Source organism: Panthera onca, chromosome B3, assembly GCF_046562875.1.
Source record: "Panthera onca isolate mPanOnc1 chromosome B3, mPanOnc1 haplotype 2, whole genome shotgun sequence".
NCBI lineage: Eukaryota > Metazoa > Chordata > Mammalia > Carnivora > Felidae > Panthera > Panthera onca.
In genome coordinates, this window is record NC_138344.1 from 92,903,686 (window position 1) to 92,926,993 (window position 23,308).

Genomic DNA, 23,308 nt, shown 5'->3' on the forward strand with positions numbered 1-23,308 from the left:
GTTATTTATGTGTGTAGAAGAGTTGTTTCTGCATTTAAATTGTAATTGTAAACTGTTTTATCCTTTTGAAAAAATGATCATTTGGAACCAGAAAGCTATTAACAAATAGATCCATTTACTCTTGCCACCTTGGTTTCTTAGGTGTTTTTCCTTTCTCTGAAGTTTCCATAACTCATTCAGGGAATTTAAATGCTTTAAAAAATGACCACCATCAATATTACCCAAGGAAATATTATAATATTTCTAAGGAAATTCATTTTGGCTCAGATTTTCAAACCTTCAAGATGAAAATCATCAAATTTGTATTGTTAACATCTAAATCCCACTTGAATCCCACCCTCTTGTTAGTACTGCCTACCCTTCATCTACCTCATTAAGCCAGAAAATGAAAGAAAAATACAAATTATAGAACCATCTGTTGGTGGTTTTCTGCTTTTGGATTATATATTTGCCAGTGAGGTAATTGCTTCTCTCCTTCCGTTTTTGTTTTATTGCTTCCCTCACCTTCTGTTCTCCAGAAAGAATATGGCATTCCTATCACTAGGGGGGAAGTATTCCTTTTTATTTACAAAGCATGAACTTCGTTTGACTGTCAATGTTGATTTTGGGTCTTAAAAGATATTTTGAATCATTGAAGAGAGCTATTGGAACAAACAAAACTATGTATTTTTTATTTGAAATTCCTAAATGGTATGGGAGAATAAGCAAGGTCTCCTCTTTGGCAGTATTTCATGCACACAAGACAAGATATCTGAGATCCTGTTATTTGAGCCCCATGTAATAAGTGATTCTGTCATTTGTTTCTTTTTCCCATAGGGAGAAGAAAATTGAAGGACTCAATTTTATTAGATGCTTAGCTGCTTTTCATTCTGAAGTATTGAACACAAAGTTACATGAAACAAGTTTTGCAGTAGTTCAAGAGGTAAACTTAGTTTTCAGCCCAGTTAAGGGTTGTTTGGACGACAAAGAATAAATATGCCACATTTATTTGACTTTAAAAAATATTTCTGTACTAAGTGATATAAACAATAAACAGCTTGCATGTAGTTAAAAGTAGCTTATGTTTGGGTGGCTCAGCATTACAGCATGTGACTCTTGATCTTGGGTTTGTGAGTTTCAGCCTGTAAAATCTAAACGGTAGATTTTACTTTAAAAAAAAAAAAAGTAGCTTATACCTTACTTCACAACTTTTTTAATTTTTTTTTTACTTCACAACTTTATTTTTTTTTTCAATATATGAAATTTATTGTCAAATTGGTTTCCATACAACACCCAGTGCTCATCCCAAAAGGTGCCCTCCTCAATACCCATCACCCACCCTCCCCTCCCTCCACCCCCCATCAACCCTCAGTTTGTTCTCAGTTTTTAAGAGTCTCTTATGCTTTGGCTCTCTCCTACTCTAACCTCTTTTTTTTTTTTTTTTCCTTCCCCTCCCCCATGGGTTTCTGTTAAGTTTCTCAGGATCCACATAAGAGTGAAAACATATGGTATCTGTCTTTCTCTGTATGGCTTATTTCACTTAGCATCACACTCTCCAGTTCCATCCACGTTGCTACAAAGGGCCATATTTCTTTCTTTCTCATTGCCATGTAGTACTCCATTGTGTATATAAACCACAATTTCTTTATCCATTCATCAGTTGATGGACATTTAGTTTGGCTATTGTTGAGAGTGCTGCTATAAACATTGGGGTACAAGTGCCCCTATGCATCAGTACTCCTGTATCCCTTGGGTAAATTCCTAGCAGTGCTATTGCTGTGTCATAGGGTAGGTCTATTTTTAATTTTCTGAGGAACCTCCACACTGTTTTCCAGAGTGGCTGCACCATTTTGCATTCCCACCAACAGTGCAAGAGGGTTCCCGTTTCTCCACATCCTCGCCAGCATCTATAGTCTCCTGATTTGTTCATTTTGGCCACTCTGACTGGCGTGAGGTGATATCTGAGTGTGGTTTTGATTTGTATTTCCCTGATGAGGAGCGACATTGAGCATCTTTTCATGTGCCTGTTGGCCATCCAGATGTCTTCTTTAGAGAAGTGTCTATTCATGTTTTCTGCCCATTTCTTCACTGGATTATTTGTTTTTCGGGTGTGGAGTTTGGTGAGCTCTTTATAGATTTTGGATACTAGCCCTTTGTCCGATAGGTCATTTGCAAATATCTTTTCCCATTCCGTTGGTTGCCTTTTAGTTTTGTTGGTTGTTTCCTTTGCTGTGCAGAAGCTTTTTATCTTCATAAGGTCCCAGTAATTCATTTTTGCTTTTAATTCCCTTGCCTTTGGGGATGTGTCGAGTAAGAGATTGCTACGGCTGAGGTCAGAGAGGTCTTTTCCTGCTTTCTCCTCTAGGGTCTTGATGGTTTCCTGTCTCACATTCAGGTCCTTTATCCATTTTGAGTTTATTTTTGTGAATGGTGTGAGAAAGTGGTCTAGTTTCAACCTTCTGCATGTTGCTGTCAGTTCTCCCAGCACCATTTGTTAAAGAGACTGTCTTTTTTCCATTGGATGTTCTTTCCTGCTTTGTCAAAGATGAGTTGGCCATACGTTTGTGGGTCTAGTTCTGGGGTTTCTGTTCTATTCCGTTGGTCTATGTGTCTGTTTTTGTGCCAATACCATGCTGTCTTGATGATGACAGCTTTGTAGTAGAGGCTAAAGTCTGGGATTGTGATGCCTCCTGCTTTGGGCTTCTTCAAAATTACTTTGGCTATTTGGGGCCTTTTGTGGTTCCATATGAATTTTTGAATTGCTTGTTCTAGCTTCAAGATGAATGCTGGTGCAATTTTGATTGGGATTGCATTGAATGTGTAGATAGCTTTGGGTAGTATTGATATTTTGACAATATTTATTCTTCCAATCCATGAGCAGGGAATGTCTTTCCATTTCTTTATATCTTCTTCAATTATCTTCATAAGCCTTCTATAGTTTTCAGCATACAGATCTTTTACATCTTTGGTTAGATTTATTCCTAGGTATTTTATGCTTCTTGGTGCAATTGTGAATGGGATCAGTTTCTTTATTTGTCTTTCTGTTGCTTCATTGTTAGTGTATAAGAATGCAACTGATTTCTGTACATTGATTTTGTATCCTGCAACTTTGCTGAATTCATGTATCAGTTCTAACAGACTTTTGGTGGAGTCTGTCGGATTTTCCATGTATAATATCATGTCATCTGCAAAAAGCGAAAGCTTGACTTCATCTTTGCCAATTTGGATGCCTTTGATTTCCTTTTGTTGTCTGATTGCTGATGCTAGAACTTCTTCCAACACTATGTTAAACAACAGCAGTGAGAGTGGGCATCCCTGTCGTGTTCCTGATCTCAGGGAAAAAGCTCTCAGTTTTTCCCCATTGAGGATGATGTTAGCTGTGGGCTTTTCATAAATGGCTTTTATGATGTTTAAGTATGTTCCTTCTATCCCGACTTTCTCAAGGGTTTTTATTAAGAAAGGGTGTTGGATTTTGTCAAAGGCCTTTTCTGCATCGATTGACAGGATCATATGGTTCTTATCTTTTCTTTTATTAATGTGATGTATCACGTTGATTGATTTGCGAATGTTGAACCAGCCCTGCATCCCAGGAATGAATCCCACTTGATCATGGTGAATAATTCTTTCTATATGCTGTTGAATTTGATTTTCTAGTATCTTATTGAGAATTTTTGCATCCATATTCATCAGGGATATTGGCCTGCAGTTCTCTTTTTTTACTGGTCTCTGTCTGGTTTAGGAATCAAAGTAATACTGGCTTCATAGAATGAGTCTGGAAGTTTTCCTTCCCTTTCTATTTTTTGGAATAGCTTGAGAAGGATAGGTATTATCTCTGCTTTAAACGTCTGGGAGAACTCCCCTGGGAAGCCATCTGGTCCTGGACTCTTATTTGTTGGGAGATTTTTGATAACCGATTCAATTTCTTCGCTGGTTATGGGTCTGTTCAAGCTTTCTATTTCCTCCTGATTGAGTTTTGGAAGAGTGTGGGTGTTTAGGAATTTGTGCATTTCTTCCAGGTTGTCCAATTTGTTGGCATATAATTTTTCATAGTATTCCCTGATAATTGTTTGTATCTCTAAGGGATTGGTTGTAGTAATTCCATTTTCATTCATGATTTTATCTATTTGGGTCATCTCCCTTTTCTTTTTGAGAAGCCTGGCTAGAGGTTTGTCAATTTTGTTTATTCTTTCAAAAAACCAACTCTTGGTTTTGTTGATCTGCTCTACAGTTTTTTTAGATTCTATATTGTTTATTTCTGCTCTGATCTTTATGATTTCTCTTCTTCTGCTGGGTTTAGGCTGCCTTTGCTGTTGTGCTTCTATTTCCTTTAGGTGTGCTGTTAGATTTTGTATTTGGGATTTTTCTTGTTTCTTGAGATAGGCCTGGATTGCAATGTATTTTCCTCTCAGGACTGCCTTCGCTGCGTCCCAAAGCGTTTGGATTGTTGTATTTTCATTTTCGTTTGTTTCCACATATTTTTAAATTTCTTCTCTAATTGCTTGGTTGACCCACTCTTTCTTTAGTAGGGTGTTCTTTAACCTCCATGCTTTTGGAGGTTTTCCAGACTTTTTCCTGTGGTTGATTTCAAGCTTCATGGCATTGTGGTCTGAAAGTATGCGTGGTGTAATTTCAATTCTTGTATACTTATGAAGGGCTGTTTTGTGACCCAGTATATGATCTATCTTGGAGAATGTTCCATGTGCACTCGAGAAGAAAGTATATTCTGTTGCTTTGGGATGCAGAGTTCTAAATATATCTGTCAAGTCCATCTGATCCAATGTGTCATTCAGGGCCTTTGTTTCTTTATTGACCGTGTGTCTAGATGATCTATCCATTTCTGTAAGTGGAGTGTTAAAGTCCCCTGCAATGACCACATTCTTATCAATAAGGTTGCTTATGTTTGTGAGTAATTGTTTTGTATATTTGGGGGCTCCGGTATTCGGCAGATAGACATTTATAATTGTTACCTCTTCCTGATGGATAGACCCTGTAATTATTATATAATGCCCTTCTTCATCTCTTGTTACAGCCTTTAATTTAAAGTCTAGTTTGTCTGATATAAGTATGGCTACTCCAGCTTTCTTTTGGCTTCCAGTAGCATGATAGATAGTTCTCCATCCCCTCACTCTCAATCTAAAGGTGTCCTCAGATCTAAAATGAGTCTCTTGTAGACAGCAAATAGATGGGTCTTGTTTTTTTATCCATTCTGATACCCTATGTCTTTTGGTTGGCGCATTTAATCCATTTACATTCAGTGTTATTATAGAAAGATACGGGTTTAGAGTCATTGTGATGTCTGTATGTTTTATGCTTGTAGTGATGTCTCTGGTACTTTGTCTCACAGGATCCCCCTTAGGATCTCTTGTAGGGCTGGTTTAGTGGTGACAAATTCCTTCAGTTTTTGTTTGTTTGGGAAGACCTTTATCTCTCCTTCAATTCTAAATGACAGACTTGCTGGATAAAGGATTCTCGGCTGCATATTTATTCTGTTCAATACATTGAAGATCTCCTGCCAATCCTTTCTGGGCTGCCAAGTTTCAAAAGAGATCAGTCACGAGTCTTATAGGTCTCCCTTTATAAGTTAGGGCACGTTTATCCCTTGCTGCTTTCAGAATTTTCTCTTTATCCTTTTATTTTGCCAGTTTGACTATGATATGTCGTGCAGAAGATCGCTTCAAGTTAAGTCTGAAGGGAGTTCTCTGTGCCTCTTGGATTTCAATGCCTTTTTCCTTCCCCAGTTCAGGGAAGTTCTCAGCTATTAATTCTTCAAGTACCCCTTCAGCACCTTTCCCTCTCTCTTCCTCCTCTGGGATACCAATTATGCGTATATTATTTCTTTTTAGTGTGTCACTTAGTTCTCTAATTTTCCCCTCATACTCCTGGATTTTTTTATCTCTCTTTTTCTCAGCTTCCTCTTTTCCCATAACTTTATCTTCTAGTTCACCTATTCTCTCCTCTGCCTCTTCAATCCAAGCCGTCGTTGTTTCCATTTTGTTTTGCATTTCATTTAAAGCGTTTTTCAGCTCCTCCTGACTGTTCCTGAGTCCCTTGATCTCTGTAGCAAGAGATTCTCTGCTGTCCTCTATACTGTTTTCAAGCCCAGCGATTAATTTTATGACTATTATTCTAAATTCACTTTCTGTTATATTATTTAAATCCTTTTTGATCAGTTCATTAGCTGTTGTTATTTCCTGGAGATTCTTTTGAGGGGAATTCTTCTATTTGGTCATTTGGGATAGTCTCTGGAGTGGTGCAGACCTGCAGGGCACTTCCCCTGTGTTCTGGTGTATAACTGGAGTTGGTGGGCGAGGCTGCAGTCAGACCTGATGTCTGCCTCCAGCCCACAGCTGGGGCCACAGTCAGACTGGTGTGTGCCTTCTCTTCCCCTCTCCTAGGGGCGGGATTCACTGTGGGGTGGCGTGGCCCGTCTGGGCTACTTGCACACTGCCAGGCTTGTGGAGCTGGGGATCTGGCGTATTAGCTGGGGTGGGTAGGCAAGGTGCATGGGGGCAGGAGGGGCAGGCTTAGCTCGCTTCTCCTTAGGTGATCCACTTCAGGAGGGGCCCTGTGGCAGCGGGAGGGAGTCAGACCCGCTGCTGGAGGGGTGGCTTGCAGAAGCACAGCGTTGGGTGTTTGCGCAGAGCAAGCAAGTTCCCTGGCAGGAACTGGTTCCCTTTGGGATTTTGGCTGGGGGATGGGCGAGGGAGATGGTGTTGGCCAGCTCCTTTGTTCCCAGCCAAACTGAGCTCTGCCTTCCCGGGGTTCAGCAACTCTCCCTCCCTTTGTCCTCCATCCTTCCCACTTTCCGAGCTGAGCTGTTAACTTAAGACCTCCCAGATGCTAAGTCCTGCTTGCTGTTGGAACACACTCCGTCTGGCCCCTCCGCTTTTGCGAGCCAGACTCGGGGTCTCTGCTTGGCCAGCGGGCCGCCCCTCCGCCTCGGCTCCTTCCTGCCCGTCCGTGGAGTGCGCACCGCCTCTCCGCCCTTCCTACCCTCTTCCGTGGGCCCCTCGTCTGCGCTTGGCTCCAGAGACTCCGTTCTGCTAGTTTCTGGTGGTTTTCTGGGTTAGTTAGGCAGGTGTAGGTGGAATCTAAGTGATCAGCAGGATGTGCAGTGAGCCCAGCATCCTCCTAAGCCGCCATCTTCTGGTTCCTCTACTTCACAACTTTAAAAAAAATTTGTTACATGTTAATTTTTAGGGCGTAACATAAATGTATTAAAACAGGTTACTGTAATATTAAATGTGGTTTCAAAGTTATTATTACTGATTTTCTTTCAGAATATCAGCAAAATATACATTTTGGAAATTTTTTTTAGGTGAAAAATTTACGCTCTGGAGTTTCTCGTGCTGCTGTGGTCTGTTTAAGTGATCTTTTCACTTACCTGAAAAAGAGCATGGATCAAGAACTAGATGCTACAGTAAAAGTTTTGTTGCACAAGGCTGGAGAATCAAATACATTTATAAGAGAAGATGTTGACAAAGCCCTGAGAGCTATGGTCAGCAATGTAACTCCTGCACGTGCAGTTGTTGCTCTTATCAGTGGAGGACAAAGGTAATGTTCAAAATAATCAATGTGTCCTTAAACTAAAAAGTCAATTGTTTGTAGTCTGGGATATAGGGAAAAAAAGCAAACATCAGTATTATTTCAGTCAAAAAATAAGTAATTCCCATATGATAAACATCAGATTAGGTGCAGAACATATAAAGAATAATAATATTGGTATTATAGTAATTTTACTTATATTCATAGATACGGAACTAAATAAATGTCAGTGACTATGAGTTTGTTTTGTTTTTAACTTCTTTTTTTTTACTTGTTTTTTGTTGTTGTTGTTGTTTTAACTTCTTAGGTGGAGGGTAACTAATGTAATTTGTCATTTTAGCCTCCAAGGATGGTTGTTGAGGGTTAGAAGAGGTTTAATCATTTAACTTTAAAGGTACATCTTTGGTAAATAGTTTATACATCCAAATTGTTTGGCCATGTTTTCCTGTAGCCATTTACACATTGCGGTAAGAAGATGTACAGCCCAGCACTTATCAGATGTAGTGGAATTTATGGAACCAGATCGTATTTTATCTGGAACAAAGGATATGGCTGACCGCATATTACCAGCTGCTGCCAAGTTTGCTCAGGACAGTTCACAAGAAACCAGGTGAATAGCTGCTAATAATATTTGCTGAATCTGTTAGGAAAATGGCTTGAAAGTAGGCAACAAAGGTTAAAAAAGAATAAACATTTTTCCTAAATTGACAAGTGGGGTCCACAGGGATTGGTGCTGGGGGATGGACTTATTTAACCAATTTGCAAATGATCTTGAGGGAGTGCACAGTGAATTCTCCAAATTTGCAGATGACATTACCTACTTCTGGGTAGTGAGATGCCATGTCACAGGGATGAACTGCATGAAAATGGCACAAGACTGTCTGAGTGGGCAGAAAAGTGGGAGAAGAACTTCATTTTGGGCAAGTGTAAGGTAATGCCTTTAGGGGAAGTGATATATTTTCCAAGCTGTTAGGTGAAATCATGGAAGTAGGTGCACATGAAAAATACAGGAAGCAAAATGGGTAACATATTATCTCCTGAAACATGATATAGCTGCACTTAGAAAATCCCATAAATTTCTGAACACTGTATTTGAAGAACAATTTTATAAAGGTTAAGAACAGTCAAGAGAGAAATGATGAAATAATTAAGATGTGGATGGTACATTATCCGTGTTGGTAACTTTTTTTTTTTAAGTAAACTCTTTGCCCAAAGCGGGTCTTGAGGCCATGACCCCAGCATCAAGAGTCATATGGTCTACTGACTGAGCCAGCCAGGTGCCCCTAGATGTATTGGTGACAGAAATTTTAGATGTAGTCAGGAGCCTAGGTTCAATTCCTAGCCCCAGTTACTGTTTGCCCTAAAGCAAATTACTTACTGTCTGTTAGGCTAGGTTTTCTTGTATGTAAAATTAGGAAAGTGGGACTAGGTGATTGATAATGTCCCATACAAAATCTAAAAATTTATGGCAGTTACATGTGAAGATAGATTAAAAGTGGGGAGGGGGGATCCTGAGTTCATAGAGACTAAAGTAAAGAAGGGTGTTAAAGTATTAACCTTTTTAAGACAAAGGTATCCTTGACTTTAGGTAACTGGACTTAATCTTATGGAAATCATTATACCAGAAGCTAATATAGAAAGTCAATGTATTAATTTTCTATTGCTGTGTAACAAAGTGCCACAAACATAGTGGTTTAAGGCAACACAGACTTTTTTAGCTTACTGTTCTTTAGGTTAGAAGACTTGCATGGCTCAACTGCTTTCTCTGCTTAGGGTCTCCCAAGACTGAAATCAAAGTAACGATAAGGCTGAGATCTTATCTAGAGGCTCTGTAGAAGAATCTGCTTCCAAACTCCTTTTGGTGGTTAGCCAAATTTAGTTCCTTATAGTTTTAGGACTGAGGTCTCTATTTCTTTGCTGTTGTCAACCAGGGTCCTCTTTCAGCTCCTTAAGGCCACCCAAATTCCTTTTTATGCAGCCCCCTCCATCTTCAAGCCAAAAACAGTATGTTGAGTCCCCCTGTTGCTTAGAAGCTGTCTTACTTCCTCTTCTCTTACCAGCCATAGAAAGCTCTCTGCTTTTAAGGGCCTGTCTGATTAGATTAGGCCCACCCAGAAAATCTCCATAGCTTAGAGTTAACTATACCATATAATATAACACAATCCTGGAAGTTATATCTCATATTTACAAATTGTAGGGATTAGAGCAGGACGTCTTTGAGGAGCCATTTTAGAAGTTGTGTATACCAAAGTAAAGTTCAAAGCAATTTAGGAGGGTTCAGATCATAATAGACTAGTTAGGAACAAGAAAAAGATTCATAATGGTTGTTTTGTGTACATCTTTAAAAAAAAATTTTTTTTTAAGGTTTATTTTTGAGGGAGAGAGAAAGACAGATGGAGCGCAAGCAGGGGAGGGCAGAGAGAGGGGGAGACACAGAATCCGAAAGTAGGCTCCACGGTCTGAGCTGTCAGCACAGAGCCTGATGTGGGGCTCATACTGACCAGCTGTGAGATCATGACTTGGGTCGAAGTCGGACACTTAACCGACTGAGCCACCCCAGCGCCCCTGTTTTGTGTACATCTTAACCTTTCCTTAAGTGACATGGTAATTGTTTTAATCCATTTCATCATTTCTTGATTTATTATTTGACGTTTTAAAGTTATAAAATAGTTACACCTTTACAGCTTTAATATTTCTCACATTTAGTGTCCCCATTGCTTGTTTACTTGATTGTTTTAGCCATTCTCCTATCATTAAGGGCTTGTGATGGACCTACAGTTTTTAATATTCTTGGCTAAAAGTTATAATCATCCTTGAAACTATAACTGATTAGGAACTACTTATCAGGGTGTAGACTTTATTCTGGTTCTGAGGAGAGAATGGTAGTTTTTATTTTCTGATACTACCTCTCTATAATTTCATTATAGTTGGAGTCTAGTTGATACAGATATTTCTGAAATCATTCTGTACCCTCTCCCTATCCCCCAAGCCTTGCCTTCTCTGCTTCTTCTAGTTCCTTATATTCCAATTTGTAGGAAAAAAAAAATAACTGTAATTAGCTTTAGGGCCACGCCTCCTTGAAGGATAGTAATATGGTATAATTAAAAGGTACTGTAAGACCCCTCTATTCAAAAATATCTCCAGTATACACTTCTATATCTGCAGTCCTTCCATTAGAATTATATCTGGGCTTAAGGCTTTATCCTGAGAGAATTTTTTTTTAAATGAATAATTTTAAAATTTATATATCGTAAAAAATTTAGTTTGGAGAGCATTACACATTCATTAATATATCATCAATGATTTATCAGCTAACTTTGGGTGTGTTTTAGGTAGCAGAGAATAGGTTTTGAAGAATTGGAACCCAGGTAAGTTTTGGCATGAAAAAAAAAAGGTTCTGTATTTCCTACAGAACCTAGGGAAGGTTGACTTAGGTCAGAACATCTGACCAGCAGGGGAGCAGCAAAAGCTCACTGGGCAAGGAGCCCAGGATAAAGACAAACTTCTCCTAACTCACAGTTCTGCCAAATGCTGGCCTTGATATGGACCCTAGGGTGTCTGAAAAATAGAATTCAAGCTTTTGGCTCTCCATCTGACATATAACTGAAAGAATTGAAGCTATAGTGTTTTTTAAAGGTGAGGGGCAGGAAAATGCTTTATTCCAGCTCAATTAATATAACTACATTTCAGTGGTTAATTTAAAATAGGGATGACAGTTTTGATGTTGATGGATTTTTTTTCTGTTGAAAAAAATTGCATCAAGGAAAGAAACTGAGTTTGTTTAAGGTATATAACATTCTTTACATATTTCTCAAATATCCGTAGGTACTATGGTCGAAAGATGCTTTTCCTTTTGATGTGTCATCCAAACTTTGATAAAATGCTTGAAAAATATGTCCCATCTAAAGACTTGCCATATATTAAGGAATCTGTTAAAAGCTTACGGCAAAAGGTATGTGGAAAAAGTTTATTTTATAAGCAGCTTTAAAAGCAAAGTACCAGAAAAAAATAATAATAATAAATAAATAAAAGCAAAGTACCAGGAAGCTAAAGTATACAAGTAATTACTTCCAATTATTTCTCTGTTAACCATTCAGACTGTATCTACAGTAGCATTTCAACAACTGCAGTTGAAAAACTTGGAGTAGACATTCATAGTGTTGGTAAGTGTTTATTGAACAGAAGCTCGATACTTAATAGAACATAGTGTGGTTTACTGGAGTGACAAGACTTGGGTTTGAATCACAACTCTGAGAATTAGCAAACTATAATGTTAGGTACATCGCTTCATTTCTTTAACCTGAAGTTTTATTTTTATAAGGTAAGAATAGTGATGTTCTTCATGCTTGGTTCCTACTTTATTTACCTTGCATATTCCACTATTAGAATTCCTATCACACTGCAGAACATTAATTGGGAGCTGCTTGAGGGGAAGCCCCATGTCTTATTTATCCTGGTAGATAATGGGGATTCGGACATGTCTGAAATGAGTGAATGAGGGAATATCACGTAAATTAAAATATGAAAAGTGTCTTATAAAAAAGTAATCCACTTACATATTATTTTTTTACAAAAATATGTTAAATAATCTAGAATTATTCTGTGGTAATTTATGTTATTCTTTACTGATAATCTTTGGCAAAGGATTCATTTACATAAGGATAGTATTTCAAAGATGTATGATAATATACATTTTAGAGCATTTTCTTCTGCTCATTTAGCTTAATTCATACAGAAATAACTAAAGTAACCATGCAAAAAATTATCTTACCAGCGTGAGGCAGATTATATTTGTGAGCCATTTCAAGTACAAGTATTTTTAAATAGTTCTTATGTAAGTGTTTATTCTCACACTGGTGGTGCATAGGAATTCATTATTTATGTAATGTGTTCATATTTTCTCTACAGATTTTAAGGTTTAAGAAGAATACTTATAAAACGTAGCATATTAATTTTAAAAATTTTAAACAGTTTTACCCTGCCAGTGTCATTTCCTATTAATTTGGTTAATTTACTACTAATTAGAAGGTATTTTATGTATTGATACCTTTTGAAGCAGAAGCATAGCAGATTATTAAAATGCTTTCAATTACAAAGATCAATAATGGGTTCTCTGAAAATTGCATTGTATAAATTATTTCATTTTACTAGTTTTGAAATTTTTAGGGGCGTCTGGGTGGCTCAGTTGGTTAAGTGTCCAACTTCGGCTCAGGTCTTGATCTCCCGGTTCGTGGGTTCAAGCCCCGTGTCAGGCTCTGTGCTGACAACTCAGAACCTGGAGCCTGCTTTGGATTCTATACCTCGCTGTCCCTCTGCCCCTCCCCACTCACACTGTTTCTCTCTTTCAAAAATAAACATTTTTTAAAATTTTTAAAAAAGACTTTTATTACACTGTCTTTCTTTATATTACTTAAAGGGTTTGGGAGAGATACCACTAGATACTCCTTCAGCAAAAGGAAGACGATCTCATACTGGTACTGTTGGAAATACACGGTCATCCTTTGTTTCTAGAGATGCTTTCAATTCAGCTGAAAGGTAGGCTCATTTGATATTTCACATCATTGGAGAAATTACTCCCTAGTGATAGTAGTCTCATTTGGATATTTTTATGAACTATTCCAGGGATATTTGTCAAAACTGAATGGAGTTTTAAAAGTTGAAAGTAAGAACTTAGAAAGTGTGAGGTAATTAGATTTAATAAGGGAATTGCATATTCACAGCAACTTTCTTTTATATGCACTAAACATTATTAAAGCATTAATGTGGTTTAATAAAGTGCTGTTGAACTTGTCAATATTAGGCCTGTGTTGGACAACTCTAATTTATTTTGTATTAATTTATAGCCTTTACTTTTTCCCCTTGATTATGAAAATAATACATAATTATGATTAAAGAAAAAAAAACTTTAGAAAATCCAGACATTATAAGAAAAATTTAACTAATCACCACCAGGCAGAAAAAGAATCCTCTTAAAATTTTTATGAATGTAATTATATATGCTATTGTGGAACCTGTTTACATTATGTAACATGTAATAGATTGATTATATAACTTAAAAATTTTTTTCTTTTGAAAGTATGATCTCTGGCATATTTTAAAATATATTTTAAACATTATTTTTAAAACTACATGGTAGATAATATAAGTATCTTTCATATTTTCTAGATTTGTATATTTTTGAAATATTTCATAAACTAAAATATACATTTTATTAAAAAATTAAAATCCATGTGAAAATACATGCTTTTGGGACCTTGCTATTCTAAGTACAGTCCATAAAACAGCCCCATTGGCATCCCCTAAGAACTTACTAGAAATTTGAATCTTAAAAAAAAGAAAAAAAAGAAATCCAAATTTTGTAATCTTCCCAAGCCTATGGAATCAGAATCTGCCGTTTTTTTCACATTAAGGTATAATCACAGGGGTACCTGGGTGGCTCAGTCGGTTAAGCATCTGACTTGACTTCAGTTCAGGTCATGATCTCCAGGTTCATGAGTTTGAGCCCTGTGTCGGGCTCTGCGCTCACAGTCCGGAGCCTGCTTGGGATTCTTTGTCTTCTCGCTCTCTGCCCTTACCCAACTTGTGTGTATGCGAGTGCTCTCTCTCTCTTTCACTCTCTCTCTCTCAAAAATAAATAAAACTTAAAAAAAGTGTCATTGAATATTTAAAATATATATATATATATATATATATATAATCACATAAAATCCTGGGTCAGACATTTTGGTCAAAAACTTTTTGCAACCAACAAAAAGTAGCTTTTTAAATATTAATTGAGAATATACTGTGTACCAAGCCCTTTCTGGTCAGTTACTTATTTTGTAGATGTCTCTTAATTGGGATTTATCTGATCATTTTTCACAGTTAGATTTGAAGTTATGCATTTTTTGACAAAAAATACCTCAAAAGTCAAGTTGTACCCTTCTCAGTGCATCATTTCATGAGGTGCATGATGTTGCTGTGCCTTCTTACTGACCGTGTTAACCTTGATCCTCTGATAAGGTGGTTTCTCTTGGGTTTCTTCACTGCAAAATTACTATTTTCCCCCTTATAAATAATAGACATTTTGGAATACTTTGAGACTATATAAATCTCCTGTTTCTCATCATACTGTAGTTTACAAATCTTAGCAACCATTGATGGATCTTGCCTGCAGCAATTATTGTGGGATTTATTTATTTATTTATTTATTTATTTATTTATGTCTAATGGTGATGTTTTATTTACCTTTTTCTTCTACATTTATTAGTTGAATTTTTTCATGAAGAAAACTGCTACTTTTCCTCCATGTATTCACTTATTCAAATATTTATATTATTGTAGATGGATGGATTTTTATTTTATTTTATGGGTTATAATCTATCTATATCTATAAAAAGTATTCATTACTCACTTTTTCAAATTGTTGCAACTTTAAGATCTCCCTCAGGTTGGCTGCTGTGCTTTTTCAACATGGCACATTTTACATTTCTTTATTTTTTGCCATCACAAGACTGCCCAGGGTCAACTTGTATTATTTCCTCTTCTCTAATCTGTATGTTTCTAATTTCTTTTCCTTTCCTGTCTGAAATGCAATGACTAGAATATTGACTATGATGTTGCATACAAATATTAAGAACAAACATCTTTACCTTATTCCTAATCTTAGGGACAAAACATTTGGTTTTTTCCCACTAAGTATGATGTTAGCTATAGATTCATAAAAGTCCTTTATCAGGTTAAAGTTCCTTCCTCTTTCTAGTTTGAGTTTTTATCGTGAATGGTTATTGAATTTTGTCAAGTGATTTCTCCATGTCTATTAGGATAATCATGTATTTTTCCTTTATTCTATTAATATGAATGGTTTACAGTCATTGATTTCCAAATGTTAAAAAAGATAACTTGTATTGCTTGGATTAGTAGCACTTGATCATGAAGTGTTATATTTTTAATATATCACTGGTGTTGGATTCCTAAAATTAGGTGGGTATTTTTTGTCTATAGTCCTGGGATCTGTAGTTTTCTTGTCTTAGGATGTCTTTGGTTTTGTTATGGGAGTAATGTTGGATACCTTGTGGTTTCTTCTTTAATACATGGGCTATTTAGAAATGTGTTTCTTACCAGCTGTATAAGATGGTTCCAGTTTTAACACCTCCTCATCAATATGTGTTATTCTCCAAGTGGGTATAAACGGGTATCTCATATGACAAAGACTTTTTCTTCGGCTATACTTTACACAGGCTTTTTATCCATGAATCCTCTAAGTCTGCTTGTTGGCTATAAATTCCAGCTGTCTTACTGCATTCAGAATTGAACACCTTCTGACTATCTCCTATATTGCAGTAGTCATGACCCCTATTCCACAGTCTTAAATAAAGTCTTCTTTATAACTTCACAATGTCAGAATAATTATTCTTTACCACGTTATAGTTTTGACTTGTGTTTCTTAGTATGTCTTTTTAAAGTATGTTTTTGTAAAAAATATATGTTATATTTAATATATATTTATATATCTGATTAAATCTTGCTTTTTTATCTAATAATCTCTCCCCTTTAATTAAAGTATTTGACCATTTCTATTTGGTATAATTATTCATATGGTTGGGTTTAAGCCTATCATGTTGATATTTTTTTTTTTACATTATTTTTCAATCTGTCCTGGTTTTGTTTCTTTTTTCCACTTTTCCTGCCCTTTTTTTCATCCAAATTTTTATTTAAATTCTAGTTGTCATACAGTGTAATATTAGTTTCATGTGTAGAATTTAGTGATTCATCACTCACATACAACACCCCAGTACTCATTACAACAAGTGCTGTCCTTAATACCCATCACCCATTTAACCCATTCCCCCACCCAAATCCCCTCCAGTAACCATCAGATTGTTCTCTATAGTTAAGAAACTGTTTCCTGGTTAGCCTCTTTTTTTTCCCTTCCTCTGTGTTCTTTTGTTTCTCAAATTCCACATATGAGTGAAATCATATGGTATTTGTCTTTCAATGACAGACTCATTTTGCTTAGCATAATACACTGGCTCCATCCACATCATTGCAAATGGCAAGATTTTATTCTCCTGATGGCTGATTAACATTCCATTGTGTGTGTGTGTGTGTGTGTGTGTGTGTGTGTGTATAAAATATATATATATTATATACACATGTATATTACATACATATAACTATATACATGTATATATTATACACACATATGCATACACAAACACATACATACATCCACACTACCTCTTCTTTATCCATTCATCAGTAGATAGACATTTGGGCTCTTTCCATAATTTGGCTATCATTGATAGTGCTGCCATAAACATTGGTGTGCATGTGCCCCTTCGAATCAGTATTTTTGTATCCTTTCGGTAAATACCAGTAGTACAATTGCTGGATTGTAGGATAGTTCTATTTTTAATTTTTTGAGGAACTTCCATACTGTTTTCCAGAGTGGCTGCACCAGTTTGCATTCCCACCAGCAGTGTAAGAGGGTTCCCCTTTTTCTGCAGCCTTGCCAACACCTGTTCTTTCCTGTGTTGTTCATTTTAGCCACTCTGACAGGTGTGAAGTGATATCTCATTGTAGTGTTGATTTGTATTTCTCTGATGACCAGTGATGTTGAGCATCTTTTCATGTGTGTGTTTGTGTGTCATATGACGTATCAGATATGTCATTTGCAAATATCTTCTCCTATTCCATAGTTTGCCTTTTAATTTTGTTGATTGTTTCCTTTACTATGCAGAAGGTTTTTATTTTGATGAATTCCCAATAGTTTATTTTTGTTTTTGTTTCCCTTGCCTCAGGAGGTCTATCTAATAAGAAGTTGCTGTAGCCAGTGTCAAAGAGGTTATTGCCTGTATTCTCCCCCAGGATTTTAATGGTTTCCTGTCTCACATTTAGGTCTTTCATCCATTTTGAATTATTTTTGTATATGGTGTAAGAAAGTGGTCCAATTTCATTCTTGTGCATGTTGCTGTACAGTTTTCTCAACACCATTTGTTGAAGAGACTGTTTTTTTTCCATTGGATATTCTTTCCTGCTTTGTCGAAGATTAATCAACTATATAGTTGTGAGTTTATTTCTGGATTTTCTATGTGTTCCATTGATTTATGTGTCTATTTTTGTGCCAGTCCCATACTGTCTTAATCACTACAGCTTTGTAATATAACTTGAAGTCCAGAATTATGATGCCTCCAGCTTTGCTTTTCTTTTTCAAGGTTGCTTTGGCTTTTCAGAGTCTTTTGTGGTTCCATACAAATGTTAAGATTGTTTCTTCTCGCTTTGTGAAAGATGCTGTTGGTATTTTGATTGAGATTGCATTAAATGTGTAGATTGCTTTGGTTAGTATAAACATTTTAACAATATTTGTTCTTTCAATCCATTAGGGTGGAATGCTTTTCTTTATGCCGTCTTCAATTTTTTTTTTTTTTTTTTTTTTTTTGAGAGAGAAAATGAGAGAGAGTGCAAACCAGGGAGAGGGGCTGAGGAAGGGAGCAAGAGAGGGTGAGGGAGAGAGAGAGAGAGAGAGAGGGAGAGAGAGAGAGAGAGAGAGAGAGAGAGAGAGAGAGAGAGGATCTTAAGCAGGCTCCATCCATGCTCAGCACGGAGCCCGACTTGGGGCTCAATCCCACCTTGAGATCATGATGTGACCTGAAATCAAGAGTCAGGCACTCAACTGACTGAGCCACCTAGGCATCCTTTCTATTTCTTTCATCAGTGTTTTTATAGTTTTAAGAGTATAGATCTTTTACCTCTTTGGTTAAGTTTATTCCTAGGTATCTTATCGTTTTTGATGCAGTTGTAAATGGGATGGATTCTTTGATTTCTCTTTCTGCTGCTTCCTTATTGGTGTAAAAGAATGCAACAGATTTTTATACATTGTTTTTGTACCTTATGATTTTACTGAATTCATGTTTCAGTTCTAGTAATATTTTGGTGGAGTCTTTTGGGTTTTCTACATACAGTATCATGTCATTTGCAAATAGTGAAAGTTCAACTTCTTTCTTGCGAATTCAGATGCCTTTTATTTCTTTGTGTTGTCCGATTGCTATGGCTAGGGCTTCCAGGACTATGTTAAATAACAGTGGTGAGAGTGGAAATCCTTGTCTTGTTTCTGACTGTAGAGGAAAAGCTCTCAGTTTTTCCCCATTGAGGATGATTTTAGCTGTGGTTTTTTTGTGTATGGCCTTTATTATGTTGAGGTATATTCCCTCTATTCCCACTTTCTTGAGGATTTTTATCATGAATAGATAATGTACTTTGTCAAATGCCTTTTCTGCATCTATCGAAAAGATCATATAGTTCTTATCCTTTCTTTTATAAATGTGGTGTATCATGTTGATTGATTTGCGAATATTGAACCACCCTTGGAGCCCAGGAATAAATCCCAGTTAATCATCGTGAATGATTCTTTTAATGTACTGTTAGATGGATTTGTTGGTATTTTGTTGAGAATTTTTGCATCCATGTTCATCAGGGATATTGGCCTGTAGTTCTCATTTTTAGTGAAGTTGTTTCTCTGGTTTTGAAATCAGGGTAATGCTGGCCTGATAGAATGAATCTGGAAGTTTTCCTTCCTTTTCTATTTTTTGGAATAGTTTGAGAAGAATAGGTATTAACTCTTCTTTAAATGTTTGGTAGAATTCACCTGTGATACCATTTGTCCCTGGGCTTTTGTATCTTTGGAGAGTTTTTATTACTGATTCAGTTTCTTTGCTGGATATCGATCTGTTCAAATTTTCTGTTGCTTCCTGTTTCAGTTTTGGTAATTTACATGTTTCTAGGAATTTATCCATTTCTTCCAAGTTGTCCATATAATTTTTGGCATATAATTTTTCATAACATTCTCATAATTATTTCTATTTCTGTGTAGTTAGTTTTTATTTTTCCCCTCTCATTTGTGGTTTTAATTATTTGGGTTCATTCCCTTTTCTTTTTTAGAAGTCTGGCTAGGGGGTTATCAATTTTATTCTTTCAAAGATCCAGCTCTTACTTTTATTGATCTGTTCCACTATTTTGGTTTTTTGTTGTTGTTGTTTGTTTCTATATCGTTTATTTCTGCTCTAATCTTTATTATTTACCTTCTTTTGCTGGCTTTAGGTTTTGTTGTTGTTTTTTCTAGCTGCTTTAGGTGTAAGGTTAGGTTGTTTGATTTGAGATTTTTCTTGCTTCTTGAGATAGACCTGTATTGCTATATACTTCCTTTTTCCTTTTTCTCCACATCCTCACCAACACTTGTTATTGCTTGTCTTTTTAATAATAGCCATTCTTACAAGCATGAGACAATATCTCATGATGGTTTGATTTGTATTTCCCTGATGATTAGTGATGTTGAACACTTTTTTCATGGACTTGTTGGCCATTTGTATGGCTTCTTTGGAAACAATGTCTATTCAGTTCCTCTGCCCATATTTGTTTTGTTTGTTTGTTTGTTTGTTTGTTTGTAGGTGTTTGTTTGTTTTCTAGGTTTTTGGTTTTGTTTTTTGTTGTTGTTGTTTTGCTATTAAGTTGTGTGAGGTCTTTATATTTTTTGGGTATTAACCTCTTTCTATTCAGATATATGATATGCAAATGTTTTCTCCCATTCTGTAGGCTGTCTTTTCATTTTTGTTGATGGTTTCTTCTGTGCAGAAGCTTTAACTTTGATATGGCCCTATGTGCTTATATTTGCTTTTGTTGTCAAATCCAAAAAATTACTGCTGAGACCAGTGCCAATGAGCTTACCATGTATGTTTTCTTCTATGAGTTTTGTGGTCTTATATTTAAGTCTTTAATCCATTTTGAGTTGATTTTTGTGTATAGAGTAAGATAGAGGTCCAGTTTCACTCTTTTTGCATATGGCTGGCTGTTTGGTTTTCCTGGCAGTATTTATTGAGGAGATTATTCTTGCCCCATTGTATGTTCTTAGCCCCTTTATCATAAATTAATTGGTGGATTAATTAACCTCTGGGTTTATTTCTGGTCTCTTTATTCTGTTCCATTTATACATGTGTTTGTTTCTATGCTAATACCCTGCTGTTTTGAATGAGAAAGTATGATGCCTTCGGCCTTGTTCTTCTTAGACTTGCTTTGGCTATTCTAGGTTTTTTGTGGTTCTATAAAAATTTCAAGATTGTTCTATTTCTGTGAAAAATGCTGTTGGAATTTCTATGGGGATTGCATTCAGTCTGTAGATTGCTTTGGGTAGTAAGGACATTTTAACAATATTAATTCAGTACACGAGCATGAAATATCTTCAACTTATTTATATCTTCTTCAGTTTCTTTTATCAAGGGTTTATAGAGTAGAAGTCTTTTACCTTGGCTAAATTCATTACTAGGTATTTTATTATTTTTGATGCATTTGTAAATGAAATTGTTTTTTAATTTCTTGTTCTGATAGTTTTTTGTTAGTGTGTAGAAATGCCACTGATTTTTATATATTGATTTTATATCCTGAAACTTTACTGAATTTGTTCATTAGTTTCTGAGTTTTTTTGGTGGATTATTTAGGATTTTCTATATAAAGTTGACCCTTAGACAATGCAGGGGTTAGGGGCATTGACCCTCATGCAGCTGAAAATCTACAAACAGCATTTGACTCCCCAAAAAGTTAACTACGTACTGTTGACAAGAAGCCTTACTTGATAAACATAATATAAGCAGTTGATTAACACATATTTTATATATTATATGTTTTAAATGCTGTGTCCTTATAGTAAAGTAAACTAGAGAAATAAAATTAAAAAAATCATAAGGAAGAGAAAATACATTTACAGTACTGTACTATGAAAACTCCACATGTAGGGGTGCCTGGGTGGCTCCATCCATTGAGCATCTAGCTTCAGCTCAGGTCATGATCTCACAGTTTGTGAGTTTGAGCCCTGCCTTGGGCTCTGCACTGACAGTGCAGAGTATGTTTGGGATTCTTTACCTCTCTCCCTCTCTCTCTGCCTCTCCTTCCCTCATACTTTCTCTCAAAATAAATAAATAAACTTAAAAAAATATCCACATGTGGGGTACCTGGTGGCTCAGTTGGATAAGCGTCCAACTTTGGCTCAGGTCATGATCTCGCAGTTCGTGAGTTTGAGCCCTGTGTCGGGCTCTGTGCTGACAGCTCAGAGCCTGGAGCCTGCTTTTCAGATTCTGTGTCTCCCTGTCTCTCTGCTCCTCCCCCGCTTGTGCTCTCTCTGTCTCTCAAAAATAAATAAACATTAAAAAAAAATTTTTTTTAATCCATATGTAAGTGGACCTGCACAGTGCAAACCCATGTTGTTTAAGGGCCAACTGTATATCATGTGTGAATAGAGGCTGTTTTACCTGTTTCTTTCTTACTTGGGAGACTTTTATTTCTTTTTCTTCATAATTGCTCTGGCTAAGACATCCAGTACTGCATTGAATAAGAGTGGCAAAAGAGGGTATCGTTATCTTGTTCTTGTTCTCAGAGGAAAATCATTCAGCTTTTCATCATTGAGTATGATCTTAGCGTTGGGCTCATCATATGTGTCTTATTATGTTCAGGTATCTTCCATCTAAATCCAGTTTGTTGAATGGCTATTGAATTTTGTCAGATGCTTTTTCTTTATCTATTGAGAGGATGATACAATTTTTATTCTCAATTTTATTAATATGGTGTATCACATTAATTGACCTGGAGATGTTGAGCCATTTTTGCATCCCTGGAATAAATGCCACTTGGTCATTGTGTATGATCCTTTTAATGTATTGCTGCTTCAATTGCTAGTATTTCGCTGTTGAAGTTCTTTGCATCTGTGTTCTATGATCATTTTAATGCATTCTTTTTTATAAATTGTATTGATGTTAATATATACATAGTGAGTTTCTCCATTTCACTCTTACTGTATCTTTCCCCCTAAGGTATATTCAATGCTATTCTACTATCAAATCCATTTTGCTTTGAACAGTAAAAAAGTCATCTTTAAACACAAGTATCAGTAATTAGATGACTTCTTGTGGTGTTCTTTTGTTTTACTCTTCATCTTTTCACCTTTTATGTATCATATACTTCTTAGTTTAAATATAAATTTAATCCTCTGTTTTTTCTCATTGTATAGAATTAACCATTTTACAAATTAATCTCAGATTGATTTATTTAAATAAATTAAAAATAATGGATGAATACATCTAAGATCTGCATTCTAGATCACCATCCTGTGTCTACTTTTAAGATGATTCTGAGTCATTCATTAACCAGTGCTCTTAAGATAACATTAGCATCATTTTTAATACTGGTAGTCAGAAATGGTAACTGGCAACTGTTACTATTGTCTGTAAGACTTATCAATTTGCATGACTTAATTTCTTTCAAAGGGATCATTTATCTGCCATATTGAGTCACCCCTTTATAGGAATAAAAAAAATTATGCTAGTAATAGTAATTGAAATAATAAATCCTGTCAAGATTCTAGTTCTCCCATGCAAGTTCACATGGTTATTTTGAGTTAACATAGCAGGTCTGAGACTACTATTTTTGGAAAGTCCTACTTACAAGGTTAGCCCTTGGTTGGCATCTAGGAACTAGGATTTCAGGAGGATTGCCACTGTTCCTTAACTGATGAAGAGTAGTTTACTATACCAAAATTATTTGAGCAAACAATATGGTTTATGCTGAAGACCGGCTTTCCTTCTGGGAGCCTGGAATTTTAGTATATCCTAGGCAGAGGACCAACCATGACCAACTCCCTGAGCATTGGAGTCTCTAATAAGGTTCATTGGTAGACAGTATTTCACTGTGTTGTCACAGGTTGTTGCTGGAGTAATTAAATTTGTCCTATGTTACTTCACTGGGAATGGACCCCTGGAAGCTT

At 36.1% G+C, this 23,308-nt stretch overlaps 1 protein-coding gene across 2 annotated transcripts in view; it reads left to right on the forward strand.

The window, feature by feature from the left end:
* The window catches only part of TOGARAM1 (TOG array regulator of axonemal microtubules 1), an 83,113-nt gene that overhangs the window by 52,985 nt on the left and 6,820 nt on the right, over nt 1–23,308 (forward strand). For both annotated transcript variants that reach the window (XM_060619605.3, XM_060619604.3), the window contains 5 exons: nt 817–922; nt 7,298–7,533; nt 7,976–8,134; nt 11,350–11,476; nt 12,941–13,059. In XM_060619605.3, the coding sequence (XP_060475588.2) occupies nt 817–922; nt 7,298–7,533; nt 7,976–8,134; nt 11,350–11,476; nt 12,941–13,059 (747 nt within the window). The remainder of the gene's footprint in view (nt 1–816; nt 923–7,297; nt 7,534–7,975; nt 8,135–11,349; nt 11,477–12,940; nt 13,060–23,308) is intronic.